This window comes from Diadema antillarum, unplaced genomic scaffold (assembly GCF_040938485.1).
Source record: "Diadema antillarum isolate AM-2024a unplaced genomic scaffold, OU_Dant_1.0 seq00000581_RagTag, whole genome shotgun sequence".
NCBI lineage: Eukaryota > Metazoa > Echinodermata > Echinoidea > Diadematoida > Diadematidae > Diadema > Diadema antillarum.
Genome location: NW_027271515.1, coordinates 30,444 through 44,334, shown reverse-complemented (window position 1 = coordinate 44,334; position 13,891 = coordinate 30,444). Strand labels below are relative to the sequence as shown.

General features: G+C 38.1%; 1 protein-coding gene across 1 annotated transcript in view; it reads left to right on the top strand.

Annotated features, from left to right (window-relative positions):
* Nucleotides 1-13,891, top strand: part of LOC139735485 (NXPE family member 3-like) — a 36,532-nt gene that overhangs the window by 8,744 nt on the left and 13,897 nt on the right. The window contains exons 2-3 of the mRNA XM_071646240.1: nucleotides 1,603-1,845; nucleotides 5,234-5,431. Of these exons, the coding sequence (XP_071502341.1) occupies nucleotides 1,603-1,845; nucleotides 5,234-5,431 (441 nt within the window). The remainder of the gene's footprint in view (nucleotides 1-1,602; nucleotides 1,846-5,233; nucleotides 5,432-13,891) is intronic.

Below are 13,891 nucleotides of genomic sequence, written 5' to 3'. Positions count from 1 at the left end.
AGTCTGGTTCTTTACTATGCTTTTTTTTTTGTCTCGGAGGGATTGCTTTTTGTGGTCGTATACGGCATGCAGGTGAACGCTGGGACAGGTTTGACCGTTTAGAGGTTCCTTTCTTCCGAACATCGTTGTTTCGAAGGTTAATTACTCTCAATGTTAGCTTTGAAATGAAAATGAAACGAAAACGAACTTTCGGAAATACGAATCTTATATTGTTTTTGGATTAATCAACCTTCGGTGTAAGGAACCCTTTTTTTGGGCATTTCTTGGTTTGTTTGTTGTTGTTTTATCTTTGGAATAACGAGATTTATTTTATGATCGGATTATCGAGCCTTCGAGATAACCAATCTTCGGAATAACTTAAACCAAAAGGGTATACCATCCCCCACACCATTCCACGTTCAATCCATTTCCAAATTAAAGAAAAAAGAAGAAAAAAAATCCTTTGCACGTCCACGTTGGCAGAAGTAATGGGGTATATTTGATATCCTGTTTGCAATCAAATAAATGGCACTATACTCTATCTGAGAGATCTTATGTTTGCTTTTTTTCAGACACTGAGTGCGTCTTATCAAAAGTGTGTGAATGTATGCGCCTGGGGCAAAGAGCGGATTTGGCGCAGTATAAGTCATAAATTATCACATTTTAAGTATCATCAAGGCATATAAGACCTTTAATTGTTACAACTCATTAAGGTAATCAATTTCTTGCCATTTGAAGAAAGAGATAGAGCTGGATCATGCTCTTATACATAGCTATATTTAGATTTCATTTGTCTTCTTTTCACCCTGTTACGAGGCTATATGCAAATCACAATCTCAAATCAAGGCAAACTGACTTAAGTTTGTTTTGTCTCACGATGAGTTCCGGTATTCTGTTTAAGCAAACTAAGTAAATTCAAACAAGCAGAATTGTAAAGGTTTAATCTTAAGAAAAAAAATGACCTGAACAGAGATATATAACAAAAAGCCGGGGATTTTATTTTTATTGTTAAAGCAGCAAAAGAATAGAACGAACTCCCCATTCTTATGAAATACACAAATTCAGTGTACACTTTTATGAAAGTGTTGAAAACTTAATTTTCCATAATTGAATGGATTTTATGTATCCTATTTATATCTATTGCAACTGCTGTGTCATAGTTCATACTATGCATATAGGGTCTATTATGTGCCTGGTAAAACTATACCAATAATAATATTGACACAAACTATATAAACACTAATGATAACTCAATAATTCTTCGTGTTTTTAACACTTGCAATAACATATACCTCCAATCAAATGATGTTTCCTTTTGATCTTATACACAACCATCAATATTCTAATTCTACTTCTCATTTTTCGGTCTCAACCCAAATAGAAAACCTGTAAAACACTCAAGAACTTACTTATTTGTGTCCGATTTTAGCAGCTTAATCGTCCGATTTTAACTTGATATTAAATCAAATTTTGAAGCTTAGACTCCTAATGCTGTTTTCTACAACAACCGCTATTAACATTACATCATGTGGCAGTTCCCATTGTCTCCAGCCATTTGCTGTCTCTCAGTTAACTTTCCTCATAATGGCCTCGTGTTTATTCATTTTTATTTTTATTCCGCAGCCAAATATCACTGAAATACATGGAATTACAAGCCCCAAATTTTCGTTCTTCCTGATTTCTGATCCCGGGAGGGAGTATCAACTATGTGATCAAATTGAGGTAGTAATCGAAGCTAGGGATGATAAAAACCAGCGGAAACTGACAGGAGGGGACTACTTTCGTGTCCGACTATTCAACGACAAACTTAAGGCCGGTGCGTCAGCCGACCGTGATGTGGAGTACGTTGGCGATGGACGATACAAGGTGATGAAGCAATGTTGGTTTCAACTGTTCCAAAGTAGTAAATATTAATCATGCACGACAGATCTTCTTGTTATAGCAAGTTCCTGTGCAACATTATGATTTGTCGATAGAAATCTAGCGAATGATGTTAATTTGGAGACAAATGACAAAAAAAGCCAAGCTTTGGAATTGAAAAGCTATTACTTACATGAAGAACAGCTGAACAACTACAGTGATATTGATACTGTATTGTTTTATATTTCTTTGTCTATTAAAGGTCTATTATGTATCTATGTTTTTTGCTCCGTGTGTACGCATTCCATGTGTACTGATATAATATGTGGGCATGCAAGCAAAACAAAACAAAAATAAGTTAGTGTACGTTAACATGACTTATTGACCTGATGGATCGTCAACGCTTTGATGATAGATGGTGCTTCTGCTGGACAGTGGCGTATCTAGGGAAAACGGCGCCCGGGGCAAGCGCGGAAATCTACGCCCCTAATTTCTGAAAAAGTGTTCAACCCCAACCCCATCCTGGTAGGGACTTTATGCTTTTTGATGCTTTTTCAAGCACTTAAAAGGGGTCTTTTTGAGAGTGATTTAAATGTAATAAATCGTGATAAGTTTTGGCGAGCGAGCGCAGCGAGCGAGCCGCAAATTTTTGTGTTTCAGCTTACAAATCATGGAATTCTTGTCATCTTTTGCTTACTAAATCTTACAATTCTAATCAAGATATAGTGACGGCCTTATAGATAACGATTTATACCAACAAACTAAAATACTCGCCAACTTAGTACGCGCGAGTGAGTCAAAATTTGCATTTTTCCTCGTCATCATCACGTTTTGTTCATATCTTCTTTTTTTTGTGACAAATTTTGGCGAGCGAGCACAGCGAGCGAGCCGCAAATTTTTGTATTTCAGCTTACAAAACATGGAATTCTTGTCATTTTTTTTGCTTATTAAATCTTATGATTCTAATCAAGATATAGTGACGGCCTTATAGATAACGATTTATACCAACAAACTAAAATACTCCAACTTAGTACGCGCTCGCTCGCCCAAATTTGCATAATAGTTATATCCGCGCCATCATCACGTTTTGTTCTTATCTTTTTTTTTGTGACAAATTTCGGCGAGCGAGCGCAGCGAGCGAGCCGAAAATTTTTGTATTTTAGCTTACAAAACATGGAATTCTTGTCATTTTTTTGCTTATTAAATCTTACAATTCTAATCAAGATGTAGTGACGGCCTAATAGATAACCTAACGATTTATACCAACAAACTGAGGAGTTGAAGAAACTATGCGCGAGTGAGCCGAAATTTGTATATTTCCGCGTCATCATCACGTTTTGTTCTTATCTTCTTTTTTTGATAAATTTCGGCGAGCGAGCGCAGCGAGCGAGCCGAAAATTTTTGTATTCCAACTTTCAAAACATGCAATTCTTGTCATTTTTTTGTTTATTAAATCTTACAATTCTAATCAAGATATAGTAACGGCCTTATAGATAACGATTTATACGAACAAACTGATACTCCATCTTAGTACGCGCGAGTGAGCCAAAATTTGTTTATTTCCGCGTCATTATCACATTTTGTTCTTATCTTTCTTGCTTTTTTTGATAAACTTTGGCGAGCGAGCGCAGCGAGCGAGCCGAAAATTTTTGTGTTTCAGCTTACAAATCATGGAATTCTTGTCATCTTTTGCTTACTAAATCTTACAATTCTAATCAAGATATAGTGACGGCCTTATAGATAACGATTTATACCAACAAACTAAAATACTCGCCAACTTAGTACGCGCGAGTGAGTCAAAATTTGCATTTTTCCGCGTCATCATCACGTTTTGTTCATATCTTCTTTTTTTTGTGACAAATTTTGGCGAGCGAGCACAGCGAGCGAGCCGCAAATTTTTGTATTTCAGCTTACAAAACATGGAATTCTTGTCATTTTTTTTGCTTATTAAATCTTATGATTCTAATCAAGATATAGTGACGGCCTTATAGATAACGATTTATACCAACAAACTAAAATACTCCAACTTAGTACGCGCTCGCTCGCCCAAATTTGCATAATAGTTATATCCGCGCCATCATCACGTTTTGTTCTTATCTTTTTTTTTGTGACAAATTTCGGCGAGCGAGCGCAGCGAGCGAGCCGAAAATTTTTGTATTTTAGCTTACAAAACATGGAATTCTTGTCATTTTTTTGCTTATTAAATCTTACAATTCTAATCAAGATGTAGTGACGGCCTAATAGATAACCTAACGATTTATACCAACAAACTGAGGAGTTGAAGAAACTATGCGCGAGTGAGCCGAAATTTGTATATTTCCGCGTCATCATCACGTTTTGTTCTTATCTTCTTTTTTTGATAAATTTCGGCGAGCGAGCGCAGCGAGCGAGCCGAAAATTTTTGTATTCCAACTTTCAAAACATGCAATTCTTGTCATTTTTTTGTTTATTAAATCTTACAATTCTAATCAAGATATAGTAACGGCCTTATAGATAACGATTTATACGAACAAACTGATACTCCATCTTAGTACGCGCGAGTGAGCCAAAATTTGTTTATTTCCGCGTCATTATCACATTTTGTTCTTATCTTTCTTGCTTTTTTTGATAAACTTTGGCGAGCGAGCGCAGCGAGCGAGCCGAAAATTTTGTATTTCAGCTTACAAAACATGGAATTCTTGTCATTTTTTTGCTTACTAAATCTTACAATTCTAATCACGATAATAGTGACGGCCTTTACTTAGATAACGATTTATACCAACAAACAACGCGTCATCATTACGTTTTGTTCTTCTCTTGTTTGATTTTTTTTTGCGCCCCCCCCCCCCATGTTCGAAACCGTTGCCGCCCTCCTTTGATCCAATCGGAGATCGCTTCAGAACGAAAGAAATTGCAGTCGCTGCTCCGTGTGACATTTTGCCTGCTAAATATAAAATGACATGTGTGAACACAATATACATTGTCATTTTGTCCGCATCATCTTCATGTGTTGTTTTTATCTTGTTTGACTTGGTTTTCTGCCCTCCCCCCCCCCCCCGTCCGGGCGAGTGTTTTTTCTTCGTTTTATTCTTCTTCTTCTTCTTCTTCTTCTTCCTTTTCTTCCCACTTTTTTCCTTTTTTTTTCTTCTTCTTCTTCTTCGTTTTTTTTTTTCGTTTTTTCGTTTTTGGCGCCCCCAAGGAGCGGCGCCCGGGGCACGTGCCCCCCTTGCCCCCCCCTAGATACGCCACTGCTGCTGGAGTATGGATGGAAATATGATTGGGATACCCACCCCCTATCTCTCTATCTATCTATCCATCTATCCATCTATCCATCTATTTATCTATCTATCTATCTATCTATCCATCTATCCATCTATCCATCTATCTATCTATCTATCTATCTATCTCTTTATAGGCATACTTCACTCTCCGCTGGGCCGGACAAGCATTCGTAAGGGTCATACTGGTACACTCTGCAGAGGCCGTTCGTTTCCTCCAAAAAGCTCAGGAGGACCTCCCAACAAGGTACGGCTACCTAGGTCGTTTCGAGCGCAACATCGATGGCAAACTTATCACGGAAGACACTCTCTGCAACATCGTACCACCAGGAAACGTAAGCTCCTATCAAAGCTTTCATAATCATGATTTAAAACTCTCACGAGTCACGACTTGTGCCCAGTCTGTTCATCTATAGAGAATCAGATGTAGGGCCTATAGTAGCTCCATGGTTTGTGCTTTGCGTGGCGACAAATGCAATGACGACAGTCGCAATCTCACATTGCAGTGGAAGGCCTTTACATACATAATATGGGTCCAGGAACTACCCCCGGAAAACCACCCTCCGGAAAACTACCAGCCGGATAATTACCCCCCAGGACAATTTCCCCTAGGGCAACTACCCCCCAGACAACTACCCTCTTAGGGCCAATCACCCCAAGGGCAATTCCCCCTTATGACAACTGAATACCCCCTGGATAACTACCCCCCCCCCCCCAAAAAAAAAAAAAAAAAAAAAAAAAAAAAAAAAAAACTACTCCCTGGATAACTACCCCCTGGATAACTAGCCCCTCCCCGGATAATTACCAACAGATAACTGCCACCCGGATAACTACCCCCGGGTTAACTCCCCCCCCCCCCATAACTACCCCCAGATAACTACCGCCCGATAACTAAACCTCCCCAATAACTTCCCATGGATGATTACCCCCTGATATCTACAACCGCCCCCCCCCCATAACTATCACGAGGAAAATTACCCCCAGGACAATGCCCTCGCAGGGCGATTACCCCCTGGATAACTACCACCCGGGTGATTGCAACTCCCCCTGGAGCTCTTACTTTTAAAAGAAAGAATATTATTACTAGAGAAAACGAAGTTCTTTGTATTATTTATCAGGAATCATGGAGATGCCATGCTGATGCTTCTTTTAATGAAAACAACAAGATTTACGATTTGTATCGTTTGTATTTAGGACGATTGATGAACAAGGCATAATTTCTCCCTTCTGTATTTGACTCTATGTTCATAAAAAACGAAACTGTCCCTTCATATTGCCAATAACCAACCTTTTATTATAGGATCGCTTTGTCTTCTTTGTTTTTTGGATGTCTCAGCCATTCCAAAACCTCTTTTTATCATATAAACTTTGAATTCCTTTTAGAATGGTATGCTCTGTATGTATACGCCCTGGTTTCTTGGTATCTCGCAAAAAGATTAAAAGCCCAATCCTCATCTCCACCATATTATCCCTTAAAGTATCAACAACATTTCATTTGAAACCTAGCACAATTATACATGTATGGAAAACAAGCTGTAATTATACTCTTAGGAAAGATCAGGGCACCGTTTGATAGAAGTTGCCAATTAACTTGTTAGTCTCTGATGATTGGGTGGTAGTTATCCGGGTGGTAGTTATCCGGCGGGTATAGTTATCGGGGGTAGTTATCCGGGTAGGTTCTAGCTATCGGGGGGGGGGGGTAGTTGCCCAGGGGATAGCTGTACTAGCGGGGGATTGCCCTTGGGGTAGGTGCCCTACTAGGAGGGTAGATGTACGGAGGTAGTTGTCCTAGGGGGTAATTGCCATGGAGGGTGATCGCACTAGGAGGGTATGATGTCGGGGGGGGGGGGTAGTTGTCCTAGGGGGTAATTGCCCGGTTTAGGGTGATTGCCCTAAGAGGGTAGTTGTCCGGGGGGTAGTTGCCCTACAGGGGGAATAGTCCGGGGGGGGGGGGGGTTATTATCCGGGTGGAGGTTATCCGGAGGGTAGTTGCCCATGCAGGGGGTAAAAGTGCCAGGATACGACATAAAATATGTCAACCATGGCCTCTCATTGGATGTAGAGAGTGAGTGGTAATGTTGCTTGCCAAGTTCTGACCATCTGATAGGAGAAAATGTCGCTTCTAATTGATACGGTCGAGATTTCTCATCTTTTATGATAGACGACTGATTCAAGACAGCGATACGAAAAGATGAGCAAAGTAGCAACATGTGCTTTGGATGTTGGCCTTCTTTGTTTACTCTCAGCTTGAAAGACACTCTTTTTTTTAACAAATCCCAGCAAGTAAAATACACACACACACACACACACACACACACACACAAATAGACTTTCTCCTCTCGGTGCAGCTCCTAAACTGTGGAATAGCTTAGCATTAAAAACCATGAATTCCTCAACAGTCGCGGTCTTTAAATCAAAACAAATAAAAACCACATTATTTCATGTAACTGTGCATTATAGCTAAGGATTATCAGAAGCGACCACGCAGAGCAGAATATGCACATCTACGCTTTATAAATTGATATTATTTTCATTGTTACTATTTGAAATTCATTCGAGAACCCAAAATCATGAACACATACACACAAATGGATGACCATAATTCAAAGTATATTATGTATTGTATAAGGGTAGATACTCGTTCTTAGATACATGACGTTAGTCTTTTTATATCACGTGATGACTCAAAACATCTACGCCGCGTAGACACATGCAGTTCCCATAATACAAAGGGTTTGTAAATCGGTGTAACATTGTCATCGGCAAAGTGAATATCCAAATCAAAACAGAACCTTACAAAAGCCACTGAAAATCTACTAATGGAATTAAAGAAGAAGTCATTATGACACTGTAAAAGTGGAAATTTTCACACAACTCAACTCGGTCAGGTAAGATAAACTTCACATAATTTCAATTCCGCAAAATTAAAACATTAGATAGTGCTACATGTAGTGAGCAGAAATATTAGCATGTTTTTATCTTCGTGCTAGTTTCTGATTGTGTGCCATGTGCAGAAGTTTTCACATCGCGGAAATTTAAACCCCGGCCCTTACCCCCGTGGATCCGCCACTGTAATAGCTCAAAAAATCAGTGAAAGTGTCAGGGGTGTTTTGAAAGCATAGTTAGTATGGCTCGTAGAAATAGAACTGGATCTTTAGCGCCACGAGCATCATGAGCATCTTTTTGATGGACTGTTGCGCTAAAGGAGTATAGGTTACAGCTCGTTATTCCAAAGGTTCGTTATTCCGAAGGCTCTTTATTCCTAAGATTCGTTATTCCGAAGGTTCATTGTTGCGAATTTTATTTTCGGATTAACCAATCTTCGGAATAACGAACCTTCGGAATAACGGCACAAATTTTCGGATTAACGAACCTGTAAGTATAGGGAATTTGCGTGTTTCGGATTAACGACCCTTCGGAATAACGAACCTTCGGAAAAGCGAACCTTCGGAATAACGAACAGCATCCGAAGTATACACTATTATTATTATAATTATTATTATTATTATTATTATTATTATCATCATTATTATTATTATTATCAGTATTATTATTATTATTATTATTATTACTATTATCATTATTATTATTATTATTATTATTATTATTATTATTATTATTATCATTATTTAGAAAGATAGACCCTTATCACACTGTTTATTGTAGAGGGAGATAAATTGAAGAAACCCACACCTCAACCCTCACCCCGCTGAATAATATCTTGCTTTGGTTTACATTAAATTTGTCAATTCCTGTATGATATCCTTGGGAAATGCAGAAATGAAATCGAAATCAAACTAACGCTGACTCATGGTATTATTCCCAATTATCAATTCTTATTTCTTAATGTGATAAATGATATTTCAAAACCGTATTTGAGGTACTATATTAAAACATGGAACATTGCGGTATAGAGGTGGGCATAGAGAGGAGGTATATAGTGGGACAGATAAACAGAGGCTGGACACACATCTCCGAACCTAAAAAAAACCTTCAAAAATATTAAAGAACACTAATAAGTTAGGTAAAATGTAAAAAGGACACCAATACTGGGGATCTTCTAGCTTTTTGCCAGGGGAGGAGGGATGACAAGGGGAAAAAAAAGGTCTTATCATTCTTCTTCTTTTTTTTGCCGCCACTTCCCTCCCAAAATCAACTGACAAGCAAAAAACAAACAAACAAACAAACAAACAAACAAAAATACCCGAGGGGAGGTGGTTAAACTCGCTAAACCCCCAAACAAAACAAAAACAATGAGCAAAACGAACAGGAGCCCGGAAGGGAGGGGGTTAAATCCCCTTACTCCCGTTGATGAAAACATGGTTATTATGGCTTGTAGAAGTAGAACTGGATCTTTAGGAAGATAGACCCTTATCACACTGTAAAGTGAGCATATTCGCTCCTGCAAGTATAAAATTTACATTGGTGTTATCGTGATTTTCTGTCCTTCTCTCAATCTATACAAGAACAAAAGAAAACATGTATTGCCATTAAACATTAACTATCAATGATCTGCACTGTTAAAGAGTTGCAGTGTTGCTAAACTTTGGCACAAATTCAAATAGCATACAAAACGTTGAAGTGATCCGTGGTCATACAGTACGACGTCTCAAAATGCACACCTGCATTTGGGCATAAAAAATACACGTGCCATTTCGTCATACACAATAAAAGAGTTTGATCAACACTAACCTGTACAGCACTATTAAGTTTGATTTTGGAAACGACATTTATGTTTAATATATGATTTTTGCAGTTGGTTGTTGTTGTTTATGTTAGAGTCACAACGGTAAATTAATGCGGGCTTCTGCAGCAGGAATGACCTTTACTCCGAGTCAATCATGTATATATTGATGCAGACAGTGTGTGTATGACTATCACTGTTGACTCATGTTCGTTGTGTCTGATGGAGCGGAGTTTGAACCAGTGCAGCTGACGTGAATGTAGGGTGTGTCGGACTCAAACCATCAAAACACCAGTTGTCATCCTCACAGTATGTGAGGTGTACTAAACTCCCAATTTTTTCGTATCATTCTTTAAATATATATATTTGCTCTACGTGACTGCTGCCGAACTAATTGCTTGTATTGATGTTCGAGCAAACTACGGAACTCATTACGTTTAGTCAACATTCTGAATGTATATATATATATATATATATATATATAATACATATACATAATAGTATTGTAGCAAACAACGGGGCCTTGGTACTTATGCAGACCGAGCAGACCGTCCGTTTGATCGAAATATACGATCACTCTATGAAGAGGATAAAACCTTAAGTTTCCCACCACTTGTACGTCACCAGTCTACACCTTGCACTTCACACCATCTGATTCAAAGGCACATTCTCACTTCTCGCATCTAATTCACCCAACACACTGACAAGTGAATTTTCACTCTCACTCCCGACGTCGTTTCTAGGGTACGTCGTCCTCCGACGTTCGCCCTGGAAGTACGTCGTTTGTACTTTTCATTTCCAAAGTTCTGAACTTCGTTCCCCATCGTCAGTTCTGGAAGTACGTTGGACGTACTTGTTCCTTCCAAAGTTCTGAACTTCGTTCTCCGACGTCAGTTCTGGAAGTACGTCGGACGTACTTATTCCCTCCAAAGTACTGAACTTCGTTATCCGACGTCAGTTCTATACAGAAGTACGTCGGACGTACTTGTTCCCTCCAAAGTACTGAACTTCGTTTTCCGACGTCCGTCCAGATACATGTACTAAATTATCCCACGGTGCAGCAAAGCCCGCTGAAAAACGCTCGCAAAGGCTGCTTGACGAGTTGTCTTCTACGGCAGAACCACCGGTTGCCACCCTAGTCCCATCAGTATTCATTCGTTCCAACCAGTACTTGTGTTATACTGAACACGAATGCATATTTACAGGTAGAGTGTGTACATATAATACTCACGTTTACAACTCGTACCGAACACAAAGACAGAGAGTCAATGCTATCCCGAGGTACAGCCTTCTTTTTTCACCGCCTAGCATTGAGAACATGAGTAGAGTAGCGTGCACATTAAGAACCAGCACAAAGATATTAAAGTTTAAGTGAGGTAGCTGTTAGTACCTGTGCTGAATTATTATAGGCATGGTTATCAATTTCTCCTAAAATTTCTTTTATTCTTTCTTTATTTTTACACAGAATTAAGCTATCCCTTTAACCTCTTCACAGTTTGATTGAAATCATTTACATCAAACATTTACACCACTTTCAGTCCCATAACTGATCATGTTTACTAATTAATCAACGTTATTTGTCTAAAATGTGTCATATGGCCAACCTGTATACACACGTATACACACACAATGCTAAATGTATGTGTTAAACCTCTGTAAAACAACTTTGAACTAACTGTAGGAATTATCGCTGCACTTATCATCCATACTTTTTATCACTATTTGAATTTCCACAAAAATCACTAATTGACAAACAATCATCAATACAGAAGACTGACTTAAAGGAACAATGCAAACACTCTTTTAGAATGCATAGCTTGTTACATGTATAAATCAGCACAAAGTAACCACGACCACATTGTATTACTGAATTGCTATCAACAAATTTCACTCACGCAATATTTTCTCACGAATTCCAAATGAAATCCACTGCACACCACTCAAAATAGATATCATTTTGTTACAGTATATTATATATATGGGCAATTCCATGGGAATGTGGACATGGCACTAAAATTTCAAGTTTATCATATTGCAAAAGAATTACTCATTATATATTACCCATATATTGCAGTTAAAGAAACTCAAAGAATTATATCAGTCGGTCAAATATTTCCCGAGAAACAGCTACAAATGTTGAAGACAATTTTTCAGTCATCCAAATTGCTAAAATGCATGCTTAACTTAATATACATTTTTTTTAATAGAAAAATTCTGCTAGCACTTCAATTAATTTATTTGAAAGAAGCAAATTGGTTCTACTTCAGTCGCCCATGAGGAAATTTTTATGCCATCTTCAAAAATTTTTAATCACCACATGAAAGGTCAGCCCTTGAGATGTGTAACGCGAGTTACCGAAACAAGAAATATTTTTCATTCTGAAGGAGGCAGTGGAGGTAATTTGTTGGGAATCATAATTTTCTAAATTCATCACACCCTGATACTGTATACAGGATGTTGACTTGAATAAACACTGTTATCACATTAAAAAATGTCAATGAAAAGTGTAACGCGAGTTACCATGTAACACGAGTTACCGGCATGTAACGCGAGTTACCGACTATTAACACAAGTTTTCCCCAACATAAGCAAATTTTAGCACTTAATTGAGCTAGATTGTGATGAAAACAATCAAATGCAGTGTTATGGTGATCACATGCCTCATTGAATAGTCTAGCCAGGCTTTCACTGCATGTGTACATGTACATCCAGCAGTGAATGAGAACATGAAATTTATCTTTTTAATTTCCTGCATCAGTATTACAGAATTTTTATTACAGAATGCTATAAAGCAGCAAGTGTTGGTTCTAATCCTTATTCGGTGGTCTACTGCAAAGATGACGCCTGTCCGGAGATAAGGAGGCTGTGGGTTCGAACCTGCTCAAGCGGGGGCCCATGATTTTTTTATCATGGCTACTACTAAAACACTGATTAATTCAGTGCTTATGTACGTTGATGTAGGGCAATTTGTCAATCAGTTGCAATGAAAACATCTCAATGGAAGAATTTCATGAATTTGAATAATTACGCAGTACCCGCTGCATGCTATAAGGATTAGAACCAACACTTGCTGTCGGGCGAAAGCTCGGTGGTCTAGTGGAGATGATGCCCGTCTGCTGATCAGGAGGTCTTAGGTTCGAATACTGCTCGAGTATGTACGCCCATGACTTTTTTATCATGGCTACTATTAAAACGCTGATCAATTCAGTGCTTATTTACGTCAATGTAGGGTAATAAGCCAGTTCGTAATTACACTGTAGCTCATGTACACATTGGTACAAATGACTTTTCTTTTTTCTCAGTTGGTTCAGCACTTCACTCATTTTCAAGGCGGCATAATGCATAAGCTTGCCCGACATAACAATTTATGGAATTCGTGTTTAAAAAAAAGAATAACTTGCATTTAGATCAGGGGATTAGTATACTTCCACCAGTTTATAATTTAGCAAGCATCCATTTCATTGTTTTGTATTGAATGCAGTAATAGCTTATTTCCTTTCATATTGCAAAATGCCATTCTTGCTGTCAGGTGGATGTGCTGGCAAGCATCATTTAGATAAGGATTGCATGAATAATCATCGCATTACAGATGCTTAAAATCTCAGTGAATTTACAAACCAAAATGCCTGTTGGTACAAATGACCTTTTTCTGCTCATGCGCAAAGTGAAATCACGAACTGGTCTATTTGTCAATCAGTTGCAAAGAAATGTACTAGTTTTCACTCCACACACAGAAAGGATTTGAATTTTTGAAAGATTGTAAGCTTTTTTGTAAACTTGTAGATAGGGTCTGATACTTTTATGTTTTGTTTTAAAAAGACTTTCAACATTTTTCATCTTTACACTCTGAAAATTACAATGCACTTATACACCTAAATTATCTGGGTATATTCAAACATATTCAAGGTCTCTATGAGGAGTGAAGCTCTTATTAGTCTTAAATGCATTCTTCTATTGGGTTTATTAGTAAAATATTTGTTTCACATTTATTCATTTTACTATCTACTAAAATAAGCATCAAAATATTCAACACAAGATTCAGTGCCATCAGAACAGTTGTATGTCATCAATTTGTGTCACCCTGTGTTAGTGGACATAATGTAACGCGAGT